The sequence below is a fragment of the Oryzias latipes genome, chromosome 21, assembly GCF_053564925.1.
Source record: "Oryzias latipes strain Hd-rR chromosome 21, Olatipes_Hd-rR_3.1".
Classification (NCBI taxonomy): domain Eukaryota; kingdom Metazoa; phylum Chordata; class Actinopteri; order Beloniformes; family Adrianichthyidae; genus Oryzias; species Oryzias latipes.
This window is the reverse complement of record NC_136257.1, coordinates 31,106,749-31,120,842: the sequence shown is the minus strand read 5'-3', so window position 1 is coordinate 31,120,842 and position 14,094 is coordinate 31,106,749. Positions and strand designations below refer to the sequence as shown.

Sequence of the window (14,094 nt, the reverse complement as noted above, 5' to 3'; positions counted from 1 at the left end):
CCACTGAGCCTCTTTGAGCAGCTCTACACGCACAAAGATCTCGCCAGAATCCGCTGGTGTAAAATGCTAAGTGTTCAGTCAGACCCCCAGTTTTTGTCGTTATGATGTGTACTACTTCATTTTTCCTTGGGATGGGTACCGACCCAAAACTCTGGGTCACGTTGCTGCCAGTGTCGTACAAAAACACGGATTGTGGTGCTTTGAAGTGGCCTCCACATGAGAACGAGTCACACTTGCGATATAATGCGATATTATCGTATCACCAAACTCTTGCCAATACACACCCCTTCCCAAACCTCAAACTTGTTTTTTACCCAGCATGCCTCAGCTTCTGGGCTGAGCTGAACCCCTCTGTTCTATACGACGCGTTTCGATCTTGTCGTCTCGTTAAGTTGCTGGATTGTCATCTTCAGATGCTGAACACCTGATGGTGGCGCTCATGAGGCGCACATAATGTCAGCAGATCCACGGCAAACCAAACCTTCATGTGGTGAGTCTTCATGCACAAACGGAGGATAGAAAAAGGGGAAGACGCGGAACAGAACCAGGTTTTACTCTGCAGCAGCGCCTGGAAGGCTTTCAGGGGAAAAAAAACACCTCAGGTCAAAGGTTCCTCCCTGCTGGGCTCCTGGAGGTTTCTGATTGGACGGTTCCGGCATGCAGGTTGAGAACCACCGAGCTTCCAACATGCAGGTGTTAGAAAAAAACTCAAAGAGGGTCGGGTGGGAGGGGGTTTCGGCACACACAGATGACATCACTGGGGTACGCCGTCGGGCCCCGCATACTCACTTTGGCCTTTGGCGTGGCGAGCGGGGGAGAGGTGCCGGCAGCGTCTTTGGGCTTACGAAAGAGCCCATTCTCTTGACCTCTGAACGCCAGCGAGGACGCATCCCGGGCTTCGGCGCGCTTCCGAGCACGCAGCGTGTTCCAAGACAGAGACTTCCTGTGCAGTTCAGGAAGGACAAACATCAAGCAGCCAATCAGAGGGCAACCGTCGGTCCGGACGCGGAGGACGGCGGTCAGGTCACCGCCAAGAAAACATTTCACTTCAAACCAGAAAAGTCTCAGAGCCGAAGAGAAAAACGTTTTAGTTTGAGTTTAGATCAAACGGATTTCAAACTCTGTAGAGATGAATCCTCACTGAAAACATGGCAGACATTTAAAAACGTGAAACTTTAACATAAAACGATGGAAATCTTTCATTTAACTTTACGGTTACAATTTGTTATTCAAACATTTTCTATTTGTGAGGAAAAATCTGTACCAGCTGGGACCAGATTTAGTTGTTCTGCACCAAAACACAATAAGAACAACGGACAGCATCAAACAGAATGAAGGTCTGCCTTTCAGAATAAAAGTTTTCAGGGTCTTTTTTCCAGTTTTCCACCTTAGACCTCAGTTTGAGGACGAGTGGAGGCTCAAACCGTCCGTGTTAGTACAAACTGAAAACAAGAAAACAAAGCAAAAGTCACTACAACACAGGCAAAACACTGAAAAGAACCAAACAGGAAGAAGGAGGAGGAGCCTCTGTGCAGCTGTGGGTGGAACACAGAAGAAGGCGGAGCTTCAGGGTGGTCACATGATTTATTTACAAATATTAGAAACTACAAACCATCTTCATCCTAAACGCCAAAACCAAAAAAACGTCACGGTGCGTCACTAGCTCATGCTCGAGTCCAAAAGGTTTATTTTACATATTTAAAAGACATTTCAAAGCATCAGACTATCAACAGGAACAACGCTGGAAACATATTGCACAGCCTGACTTCATATTTTTCATGATAAATAGTGCAAATTCTTTTCTTTTTAGCAGGAATGTTCTAGAGCCTCAGTCAGATAAGAGTCTGTACAGTGAACCGCCAAAATAAAAGCCACACGAGGGAGGAACTCAGTCCTACTTTGTCCACCAAAGGAAGATAATTAACAGGTGGGGCGAAAAAAACAAAAAAACAATAACCACAGAAATAAAAAACAAAAACAAATAGAGGTTGCCACAGAAGACAATAACAAAAACACAAATCAGCTTTTCTGTGGAGAACACCTGAAGAACGCAGGTGAGCTTTTCTCAAAAAACAAAAAGAAAACACAAAAAGGAGAAAGGCGGGTTGTTAGAACTGAAATAAGTGTCCGGTTTAGTCTCCACGCTACGTTCTCGGGCCGTTTGTAAGTTTTAACAGAAGTGCAGTAAAAAAAAACCTGAAAAAACCAAAACGCCCCATGTGAGGTCCAGACAGACTCCTGGGGGGGAGGCAGGGGGGTTAGGAGGTGAGGGAGCAGGCAGTGAGGAGTTAGGAGCTGGCTCAAAAACAAAAAAACAAAAACAGAAGAAAAAAAAATCAGGCAGACGAAGCTTCATTGACGCTCAATCCATCCAGTCGGGTCGGGGTGGGGGCGGGACTTACTTGATGTTGTTGGCGTCTGCCACCGCGGTCGGGAAGGAGGAAGTGGAGGAAGAGTCTTTTATGGACTTTGTGGGCATGTCCAGGACGAACCCCGGCACCCAGCCCTCGGCGGCGGGTGATTGGCTGTCCGCCTGCCGGTAAACCAGATGCATGTTCTGCTGGTTGGAGGCCAGGATTTGCACCGTCTCCCCCTTACTGACGCTGATCTCATTCTCTTTGACCGCAGAGTAATCCTGAGTGACCCGCCTGGTGGAGGAGACGCCGTTGCAGCTGTCGCCGTCAGCTTCCTGACGGGGGGGACAAAGAGGGAGGAGACGGGGGGGAGGAAGGGCGGAGGAGGAAGAGGTTAAGGTGTGTCTGTGTGAGCTGGACGGCAGTTCTGTGGGCTGTGATTGGTCCACAGAGCTGGGGAGAGGAGGAGGAGGAGGAGAAAAGGAGGAGCGGCAGGGTGGAGTAGACAGATGTTTAGATAACCCCGGCGTGTCAAAAACCTTTTCACAGGCGGTCAAAGGGGGCGGGACCCTTGCAAGGCGAAGTTAATCGCCTCAGCCGCTTAAATCTACAACATTTTATGACGGTTTATCTGTCGATTTTCCTCAATCAGTGTCATTTTAGTGAAAAACGCTGTTGAAGCTGAAAAGAAGACAAAAAATCCTGATTTATTTTAACCATAAGTAGCTAAATATTACTAAATGGAGCCATTTGAAAAAGGATAAAAGTTGTTTTTCTGATGATGGAGGACGTGTAAAAAAAATGAAAAGTGCATTTCTGAGTATTTCGCCATTAAATCAGAGGAAAAGGTGCAGTTTGAAAAAAATCCTTTTAGTGACGTAGAAAATATTCTGGGCGGGCCAAAGCCTCCCTGCTCCGCTCCATTCTGATGCTTCCACTCTCAGACAAATAGATGAACGTCTTTGTTTTCCTCGTCTGAGCTGGAATATGGATCCAAACTGGACGGCTGGATAGCTACCATATTGAGCACCATTTTAAGTTGCACCACTAACGTTAGGTTGGGGTTGTGAGGGGCTGTAAGCTAGGGGGAGAGCGCGTAAACAGAGAGCTCTCAGTGACGGGGAGAGGGTGTGGGGTTGCTCTGCGCTAACAACTCAGTGGCAAATTTCTCCAGCCGCTCTGCAGAAACCGTCATAGCAAACGGCGCATTTTTGCCTTAAAAACAGCATCATCGCAATTAAAAAACCACTGGGAACAATTTGAAAATAGATCATTGATCGGAGTGCGACTTTAACATTATTCTTTTAGAACCAACTGCACACCCATTTATATCATTTTTAAAATATAAAATCGTCAATACAGACACTTTAATCGCTAAATGCTACGTTAGCTAAGAAAATGCCAAATGTTTGACAGAAGTTTCCATGGCTAAATCCTGCATCAGTCAGTTATGATATAATGTAAAGCAGGTATTTACTAAAAACATCTGAAAGTTGCCTAATAACTGGCATTGACCAAGTATTAGCTTAAAAAGAGATATGATGTAAAGCTAAAAGTAAAGTTCGACATAAGCTAAAATCCACAAGAGCTAATGCACAATTTAGTAAACAGATTACCACAAAATAGTTTTTTTTAAAGACAGATACAAGATAATGGATATGTTTAAATAGCTAAAACGGTTGTAAATCACATTGCTAAGACCTGCTAGCTTAAATTAGCATGATTTTTTTTCACAACGATCCAATACAATTCAAAACAATACAATAACGGGAAAAGAACATGACAGGGGGTTAATTAGCATGATTTCTATCTGGATTTTTCCACGAGATGGATATGAAATATTGAAAAAAACGAATCATTAAATTATTTTTTATTTTCATTTAATTGTTTAATTTTACTAAAAACAAACAACTCATAAAAAAAAGAAAAACCTAGAAGAACCAAAACTGCTGAAGAACTTGATGTTTTTTGCTGAACGCACTGAACTTAATAACAGAAACTCGATGCAGCAAATGACCGTTAGAAATCTGGCCTGTTAACAGAAACTCACCGTTGGGATGAAATACGGCGTGCCGCCGTTGGACGCGGACATTTTCAACTGGCTTTTCACAGACTGTCTGTTGTCGAGTCCAACATCTGATGAGGGTCGGCCAACAGAAGAAGAGCTGGATCTGTTCCCTGACCCAGAGCTTTTCCGGGTCAGCGAAGAGTTGCTTTCTCCTTTGTTCTTCTGGTAATCGATCGGTGACTGCAGAGCTAAAAACACATTTTCGGTTGGCGTGTTTAGGGGCTGAGACTCTTATGTGTGCACGCGTGTGGGTGTTCAGTAGATCTCACCGGACAGGAAGTTGTTTTGAGCATCCAGAAGTTCCTGAATGTGTCCGATCCACTCCTGCTTGATGTCAACGTTAGCGGCCTGCAGCGTGAATCTCTCGGATGAGCCTCGACTGGTCAAGACGAACTTACAGGGGTCGTTGTCGGCGCTCTCCTCCAGACCAAGAACAAACACCTGTGGGAGAGTTCCAGAACAACAGAGTTCTTTGAGAAGGAAACTGTTGTTTATACACCAAACACAAATAGCAAAGTGGAGGCGTCCAATTTGAATATTTAATGTTCAGACGCGATCTGAGGTTCTGCAGCATGTTTTGAGTCTTGACCGGGGTGCGATTCTCTAGCGGGCATTGCGACGGTCAAATATCAGAACTTTGGTGGAGAATTTGCATCGCGTCAACTAATCAGGGACTAAGCTTTGGCCTGTGACACGCTGATGATGTAATCAGCGGGTGGAGTCCAAAAGCAACATGAAGAAGAATCCAATTATGGAGGAAAAGTTCATGCTCTATTCCCTTTTTTGTGTGGAGAAAATTCCTCTAATTTTATTCTCGTTTATATTTTTCCCTTCCTTGGACAAACTGGGTCACAGAGGGACATAAAGTACCGTTGAAAGCGTCCGTCATGCAGACGCCACTCCTGCAGTAGTAGATGGTGAAGCTCACCGAACTGGGAGAGTCTCTGAATGATCACCAGACATGGAGACACGATTACAGACGCCTTTGTAGAACTCTTTAAAATAAATAAACCGGATCTCTCAACGTCATCTGTTCCTTCTATAATGTAGCGATGAGTCAAAAAACTTTTGACTGTAGCTCCTCCCACGAGCAGTGGGTTCAGCACACTTATGGACAAGCATCGATCAAAACAGAGGCGGCAGACCCGTCCCGTTGGGTGTGAAGGCAGCATAAGACTTTCCGTAGAGCACGTTTTCTACCAATCCCTGCTCTTGAAGCCTCCCATTGGCGAAACGCCTGATCGACGTAATCAGCAGGAGGTTGGGGACAGATACCCGAGTACAGATCTGAAACATCGGCTGAGTTCTCTGCATACCTTGATGCACTTCTTGAACTGATATCCAGGTGTGGACGAGCCTTTCCTGAGCAGTTCGCTGAAGATGACGATCTTCTCAAAGAGGAAGACTCTGCGCTCTTTGGAGCGTGACAGGACGCCTCCATCCTGCTCCGTCACAAAGAAGGTTTCCTGCTGCAGCAGCTTCCCCTGATTGATTAGATTCCCCTGCAGACAAAAACCAGCGGTCAGAGATCTCAACCAACACGGGATCTAGAGATCAGGAGACGCAAACATACCTCAAATCCCTGCAGCCGACCCAGGTTCATCATGTCGTTGCACAGTTTAGGGACCTGAGACATCAGATCTACAGCTTTCTGCAACAGTCAGAGATTTTTCAGTCCAGCGCTCAGGTCAAACATCAGCGTGTAACTAAGGCGTCAGGGTCGATTTTACCTCTATTTGTTCACAGTCTATTCCCGCTTTAGTGCTGTACTTTAAGAAGTCCTGAGGAGAAAGAAGGAGAAGTTGAGACGGTCTGTTCAAGCATCTTCTGTAAGACTGAGTCAGAGTTGTTACCTTCAGGAGAAGCTGGTACTTGGTGATTCTCTGGATCGGTTTGATGAGAAAGTCACTGATGCTCAATCTGGACTGGATGTCCTGCTGGATCCCCTGAAAAACAACCCATCAGAAGAGATGTGACCAGTCCAACCTCACAGTAAATCCACCTCAGTGCTCATGGCTGTCCTTCATGTCTTCATGGTGGTTTGTTCCTCAACTCGGCCTGATATCAAGTAGATCCCTGATGCCCAAAGCTGTTACTGAGATCCTGCCCTGCTTGCTGCAGGTTACCTTGACCCAAATGATCCCCAGTAACCCAACCGAACCCCAGTAACTCAAACTGATCCCCGGTAACCCAACTGATCCCCAGTAACCCAACTGATCCCCAGTAACCCAACTGATCCCCATCACCTGCAAAATCAACCAGTTTTGACAGACATGCACCTTTTTTTCCAACGTTCTTAGAGCCGTTTGTTATTGATTGTCCGGTTGGACCGGACAAAACTCTCCCTTTTCTTGTTGGGGAGATCAAACCCCGGTCTACATGCCCGACCCAGTTCTGGGTTTGTACAGAACTCTTTGGGTGATGACATGATCTGTCCAGTGTATAAATGGAACAAGTGATCCCAGTTAAAGCAGAATAAAAGACATCAGTGACATCAGAAGAACTGAGGGGGTAAAGAGTGTCTGAATGCTGGGAGAAAAGAACACTTATCCAGGGGTTCCCTTGTGGCGAATGGAAATGTTCTTACGTCAAAGTACGTGTCATATTCGGCTACGATGTACTCCGACTTGGGTTTGTTCTGGCAGTAATTCACATACATGTGCAGTCGTCTCTCCTGAAACACGGAAATGTGGGTTCTAGTTAGAGGGGAAACAGCAAAACTTCCCTTTTAACACTCGGAAAGTCTTACTCACGTGTTTGATGAAGAGCCCTGCTAGAAGTTCTTGGTCTTCCAGACATTTCTCCAGCTCTACGACGAAGAAGCTGACAGAGATAAAGGCTGTTTAGCCAGAAGCAGGAACAGACTTCTACCTTCAGACCCTGGATTTGGTGGAGACTTACTCTCGGTGCCAGTCGTAGATCTGGTGGATGTTTCCGAAGACGATTTTGTCTTTTCCTTTCATGTCATCAGGAACGCCCTTCTCCTCAATCCGCTTCATGAAATCCTGTAGGAGCACCAGAACCGCCCGCTGAAACTCAGTTTCAGAAAACACCGGACGTTGCAGACCGGGAAAGACCTCACCTCCACCACAATGCCCAGGTCTTTGACGTAGTCCTTCTCGGTCTGGACCAGCTCGTTCAGAACAAACCTGAGCAGCAAGAACGTCATGTCAGAATGATGAAAACGTCTGACTGGGTTGTAAATGTGAAGAAAAAAAACTAAATAATTTGTATTATTAGGTTATTTCAGATGTTTTAGAGTTCTCACATCCGTCCTCTCATGGCTTTGGCTTTCTGCTCCTGTTCAGGGTTCCTTGGCTGGACCGGAGTGGTTTGTTCTGGTGGAGACAGAGGAAATCCCGGGAATGCTCCTGAATCTCCAGTCTGAGAGGAAGCAAGCAGAGCAGACCAATCAGAGGATGACCACAGCAGCCTTCGCCTGCAGCATCCTTCATTCAGGCAGAGCTGACAGTCTGGCCGTGGCCAAAACCACAACACAAACCAGGAACCTCCCGCCAGAACGATGCCAGCAGAATCGAGCTGCAGGTTTATGGTTTTCAGGTGCTAAAACTCAAACCAAGCAGAGCATTTTTCCTTCATTACGGAGCCTGTCTGATGACCAAAATATTGAGATTTTTGAACTACAACATAGTCAAATTATACAAAATACTAATTTTTGGTTTTTATTTCAAGGGTTCTTTTAGAAAATGGAATAAAATGAAAATGATTTTGAAATTTGATTTTTTAATTTTTTATTTTCTCTCATGTATTTTTTTTATCATGAAAAAAGAAAAAAAAAGAAATTTCTTTTTTTTGTCTGCACTGGATGTTTTTTCTCGTAACCATGGTGACCAGGCGTAAGCTGGATAATGCAGCTGGACCATAGCAATGGCTGTGGAACAACAGTCAGACGTAACTATAGAGACAACAAAATTACTGAATGATTTTTGTTTGTTTGTTAATACAACTGGAAGAAAAAAGTCGTTTTGGTTTCAGGAAAGGAAAATACAATGAATAGTAATGCATTCAATTTGTTACTTTTCCTCAATTCAAGTCAAACAACTTTATCACTGAGGAGTAAATCCATCATCCCTGTCTTATGGAAGCATATGTGTCATAATTAGAAGAAGAGCGACTGATGTCATCGGCCCGCCTCCTCCCTGGAAATGATGACTGGAAATAAATTATGGGAAAGTTTTTACGCGGTGGATGTGAAAACGAAAATGCAATCTCCTCTTTGCATTATCACTCTAATTATGTCACAGAATAGCGGTGTTGAAGTAGAATTGATGTTTAATTTTATTTCAGAGTCAGTTAATGCAGTTACATTGTGAAAATGAAAAATCAATTATGTTCATTTTAATTGTCAAATTAAATATTTCTAACTGAATTTTGCTACACATTTAGTTGAGAACTTTTTAAAAATGAAATGTTCTTTATCATTTTAATTAAGTGACAGAATAATCGGTGTTGAAGAAGAAAAAGAACAAGCCGTTTGGCGGATTGATTTTTTCTTTTTCGTAGATTCATTGTGAAATTGAAAAAGCATTTTGGGTATTAACTTTCATTTTGAATTATGAGACAGATATGCTTCAATAGTGTCTGTCATGGGGCTTTAAAGCTCTAAAGTAAGTTTCTTATCCAACTGGTCTTATGTCAACATGATTAATTATTAGCCTGTTTTGTTTGCATGTATTCTTGCTTCTCGTGTCCACAGTTTATGTCATGTCCATGAACTAGTGTTAGTATTCATTTCCTTCCTAAACAAAATCCCAACATAACTCAATAATGGATGACATGAAGACAAAAGGCTTTGGGTTGGCTGAACCAGCAGCAGAAGGAGCTGCGTTCGCCAAACTCACCATCTTAGTTTTAACCAGTTTCTCTATGGCGCTAACCAGCTCTGCGGCGCTGGGTACCTCAGCGGGAGGCTGCAGGGACGTTAGCAAGGACGAAGACTGAGAGGAAGAGGAGACGAGGGCAGAAGGAGGACAGGTTAAAAGGAAGACATGCAGAAAAGAGGAGATGCAGTGCAGCAAGAAAATCCCAGATGTCCTTGAGAAACTAAAATCCTAAAGTATCGGTAGACGGTCAGGATTCCAATTTTTGCAACTTTTTTTATTTTTATTTTTGAAAACTGTCCGACCACGAGCAGATTTCACAAACCTTGTCATCCTGAGCTGGAGTATCCTTCATGATCTCCATGGGCGGAGGCAGAGGAGGGTGGGCCTCATCATCTTGCTCCTCCTCCCCGCCGCTCTGCATCCCGGATGGAGTCTTAAAATGTGCGCTGCTCTCCACACTGGTCACTCTCTGAGGAGGAACACAGCAGAGCCACATGTTAAGAACTTCCTGACTGTTGATTGGTTGTGAAAAAGTAGAGTTGACACACCCGATCAAGCATTTTTTAAAAAGATAAACGTCAGTATTTTTTTTCGGATATGCGAAAAACATTTGAACCTTTAACCACCTGTTTAGTGTAATTGTACTTACTGAATTGTTTTAATCCATCTGGAATTTAGCATTTTAGAATTGTCTAAAAATGTTTGAGCTAAATTAGCATCTAATAAAATTTGCACAGAACTAAGCATAATAATGATGTTTCCGTTTTCAAACCTTCCTTTTGGCTTATAAAGTTTTCAGAGTAAATTTAGGATTGCTTTTAGGTTATTAGCATTTAGCATTGTTTTTGTTTACTGTATATATAAGCAATTAAAAATCAAACAGTAATTATTACTATAAACTTTAAACAAAACACAGAAAAGAAAAGATCTTTTTAATTTTTTTTAATATCTAGAAAGTAATAAAAGCAGCAGATATCCTGTAATTAGCTTTTGTTTAGTTCAGCACAAACACAGCGAGCTGCTTTTCATGTTTTATTACCCAGTTTAGCTTTAGCACCTGTAGCATTTCTAGCTTCTTTGCTGTTTACCTTTTTTTTGCCTCCTAAATACGGAAGAAGACAACGACTTACCCTTCTTTTATTAGTCGTTTTCTCTACTATGTCGTAATGATATAATCGATCATTTTAATTGTGGTTTAACTTGTGCTGATGCTGTCGGTCATAAACAACGTTCAAATCAGAATGTTGAAAGTTGGCCCGACTGCAGCTGCGCAGGCAAGAAAATGGTCAAAAACATAAAAACAAAAAATAGGGAAGGCCGTTTTTGGCTTCCATACCTAAATATGTAAATTACGTTTTTTTTAAATACATAAATTAGAAATGATAGAAATGGACTTCCTTCTGTCCAGTTTGCATGAACCCAAGAGAGAAAACTAAAAATAAAACTGAAGGATCTTTTTATTATTGTTTTGATAAAAAATAAGAAAAACATCGTAAGCTCATGGAGCTGGAGAGATGGCGCCCGCTACGATGCCTGTCTGAAGGAAAGACGGCGCGGCCTTGATTGCTCCAGCTCCGTGGGCTCTGTGACAAGCTGGCGCCTTGTCCAGGGTGCATCCCGCCTTCATCCAACAGTAACCGCGTGAGTCTACGGCAACCCAGTGGGTTAAGAAAATGGATGGAAGTTCAGGACGAGAATCTGGGCCAGAATCGAGTGGCCATAAAAGTCCCCCCCCCCCTCTGGATGAGCACAGCCTAAATCTAAATCAGGGGTCACCAACCCTCCTCCTCGTCAGCTTCCAGCCTGCTCATTTTCAGCTAACCCTTCTTCAGCGTCACATGCAGAAAACGTCACAGAGTCCACGTCTGCCGCCCAAATGGTGTTGCAGGACCTCAGATCCATTCTGCACGTTAGTTTCACAATTAAGATTGGCGTCCCTGACGCGCCAATGGCGTCCAGTGTGAACGCAGCATAACTGTAGTCTTCACCTTAAAGGTGTTGTAATTCTTTAGCTTCATTCTTTTTAGCTTAGTAACATTTCAGAAGCGTCAGGTGACGGCTAACATGGAAACTTATCCAGATTTTTTTTTAATAATTGACAAAAAAGATCTCTTGGTGCTGCACGGTTTAGGACTTACAGGAAGTTAGAAGCATCCAAATTTTGAAAACACGCAAATCTCCTGTTGTGACAAGAACAGCGGTGGGAGAGATAAAAATAACCTCTGTATTTTGTGAATTCATTCTTGTCATAACTGCGGATTGTGTCGGACAGAACTCTCTCACACAGGAGGAGGAACTTCATTTGTTTGCTATTATCCATTATGAAAATACAGGTTATAAAAGTCCTTTTAACTGTTCGACAAGCACACATGCAGTCAGTAAACTACAATACAATGAAATGTGCTTAAAAAGAACTAACAGTATAGATTTAAAGGCTTTAAAAAAGACAGAAAAGCAGCAAAACAGGGATTTTTCTGTTTTGTGTTAATAATTCGCCAAGACGCTCTTCCTGCCCCCCCCCGGTATCATGTTTGTAGGGGTGTGTTGACCTCATCTATGGCGTCCTCCGGGTCCGGCCTCCTGCCATCTTCTCTGCCTGATCCTGGTCCTACAATCCAACCAGAAAGCAGTTCATGAAGCAAAACCCGAACAAACGTTTCCGCTCAGTTTTCTGCGTTTGAACCAACAGCTCACTGCGGCGGCGCGTCTCACTGTAACGTCCACATGTTAGACAAAGATCAACTTCACCACAAACGTAAAAATGGACGGATTGGGATTTTAAAAAAGATGAAACACTGTTTATTAACGACAAATAAAGGTTTTCTCTACAGCTTTAGCATTTAGAATTTACCCAACCAGTGCAGTTTTGCATGTTTTTATTTGTTTTTTTGCAGTGCACCGTGTTCTGCGTCCTGCTGGGCTGAAGATCTTGTCCACTAATCCCCTTCATGCCGTGTCTCCAGTGAAGAACCCGTACGCGTTTGTCAAATGTACATAAATCTTCGATCACGATCAGATCTTTGTGTACATTTGACAAAACTGGACTTCTTTCTATATGAAGGTATGAACTTTAAGAGAAAAGTGTAGAAATTGTGAAGTGAGGAGTTTTACAGCCATAAAAGATTTAGAATAGTTAGAAAACATAACACGGACTACCATTACTTCCCGGATTTCACCGAACCCGGGTTCTTTTTAGAACTCCGAAAATAAACAAAGATCACTGTTTTGATGCACAAATTCTGGACCAGCATTACAGAGTATTTCAGGTTTTTTCTTTAGCTTTACCATAACTTTTCTGAATCCAATTAAAAGCCCACTCTAATGAAAATGGTGCTTTTGGTTCTTGTGGCATTTTTCTGATGATAGAGGATATATTTACTGAAAATGTATGTCAAAATTGCATTTTTGAGTATTTCTCTATTCAAATAGCTGTGAATCAGGATCACGTGAAAAAAATGCAGTTTGAAAAAGATCGTATTTGTAGATGTAGTAGTTACAGTGGGCGGGGCCACAAGCTCCCTGCTCCGCTCCATTCTGATGAATCGACTGTCAGACAAGCAGATCCATGAAAGTTTTTGTTTTCCTCGTCTGCAATCGGGATCAGAACTGGACGGCTGGATAGCTCCTTTATTGCTCACTATTTTTAGTTGCGGCACTAATGTTATGTTGGGGTTGTGAGGGGTAAGCTGTAAGCTAGTGGGAGAGAGTGTAAACAGATGGACGATGGGAAATGAGGGTGGGCTTACTCTGTGGCAACAGTCCCGCCCACAACTTAGAGGTAAATTTCTGATAAACTCCTGCCGCTCTGCAGAAACATTGTCCAAAAACATCAAAATCGTGTTTAAAAGACCACTAGAGACACTTAGATCAAAAGTGTTTGGGGGAAAAATTAATCAATGTGCCCAGATGTCCTTCGAGGGTTTCGACACGTGAATTCGGTTTTGAGCAGTTCAAAATCTTTGGTCGGTTAAGAATTACGCAGTTTACGAATATTTTATGTAGTTCATACACAATTCTACCATGGTCCGGGTTAATGCTCCATTCTGATTGGCTGCCGAGTGTGGAAAAAAGAGTGAAGGTCCAGTGGTGATGCAGACGTCGTCGGACATTATCCCTCAAGTATTACGTAAATCTTACACAATTGTGCATGATTTTTGCGAGATGCATAGGCGTCTTTCCGCGTCCGTTCCACGTATGTCTAATGTGTCACGGATGAATAACTTTTATAACACGCACACAAGGAAGGTTAAAATGATGCAATTGATGCACAAATTCTGGTCCAGATTTGGCCTATATATCGACGTCTGTGTTCTTTGGGTGGTTTATTCCTACTTCTTCTGTGGTTTTAACGTGGTTCCTTCGTGATACATTTCCCGCGAAGGCCACAGCTTTTCTCACTTTTTCTCGCATATAAACACGTATGATCAATGTTCATCCGTGCAATGTGCGTGTGACACGGCCGTCAAAGGTCCACCTGATCATTAGAGCCCACGCCTGGACCTCCTTTGTCCGCCGTCTCACCTGGCTTCTTGGGTTTGCTGGTGGGTTTCTTGACGGAGCTGCCCTGGCTGAGGCGGCGCACTGGGCTCAGCCATTTCCTCAGAGCGTTTCCTGGACGTTTTGGGCCCGGAGAGCTGGACTGCAGAGAACTGAGGGATGGCTGAGGCTGCAGGTTTGCCACCGACTCGCTCTTCCCGTCAGCGCCGCTCACATGGTATTCTGAAGGAAAACAGACACTAATGTAAGGGAGGGGAGGACCACGCCTCCGCATGGAGAAGAACAGCTGAGGAGGTTGGGATCTGATGGGAAAATCACCTTCCAAAGAGGC

At 43.5% G+C, this 14,094-nt stretch overlaps 1 protein-coding gene across 4 annotated transcripts in view; it reads right to left on the bottom strand.

The window, feature by feature from the left end:
- kalrna (kalirin RhoGEF kinase a) overlaps positions 1-14,094 on the bottom strand; it is a 128,251-nt gene that overhangs the window by 10,911 nt on the left and 103,246 nt on the right. For 2 of the 4 annotated variants that reach the window (XM_023951149.2, XM_078940176.1), the window contains exons 41-57: positions 13,788-13,985; positions 11,816-11,874; positions 9,589-9,735; positions 9,285-9,380; positions 7,691-7,806; positions 7,505-7,571; positions 7,324-7,427; positions 7,176-7,245; positions 7,010-7,096; positions 6,276-6,368; positions 6,153-6,203; positions 5,996-6,073; positions 5,739-5,924; positions 4,692-4,863; positions 4,405-4,610; positions 2,403-2,689; positions 790-943 (exon numbers count right to left, since the gene is read on the bottom strand). In XM_023951149.2, the coding sequence (XP_023806917.1) occupies positions 790-943; positions 2,403-2,689; positions 4,405-4,610; positions 4,692-4,863; positions 5,739-5,924; positions 5,996-6,073; positions 6,153-6,203; positions 6,276-6,368; positions 7,010-7,096; positions 7,176-7,245; positions 7,324-7,427; positions 7,505-7,571; positions 7,691-7,806; positions 9,285-9,380; positions 9,589-9,735; positions 11,816-11,874; positions 13,788-13,985 (2,171 nt within the window). Of the gene's footprint in view, positions 1-789; positions 944-2,402; positions 2,808-4,404; positions 4,611-4,691; positions 4,864-5,738; positions 5,925-5,995; positions 6,074-6,152; positions 6,204-6,275; positions 6,369-7,009; positions 7,097-7,175; positions 7,246-7,323; positions 7,428-7,504; positions 7,572-7,690; positions 7,807-9,284; positions 9,381-9,588; positions 9,736-11,815; positions 11,875-13,787; positions 13,986-14,094 lie in introns of those variants that run through there. The other 2 variants (XM_078940177.1, XM_078940178.1) reach the window with 2 other exon arrangements.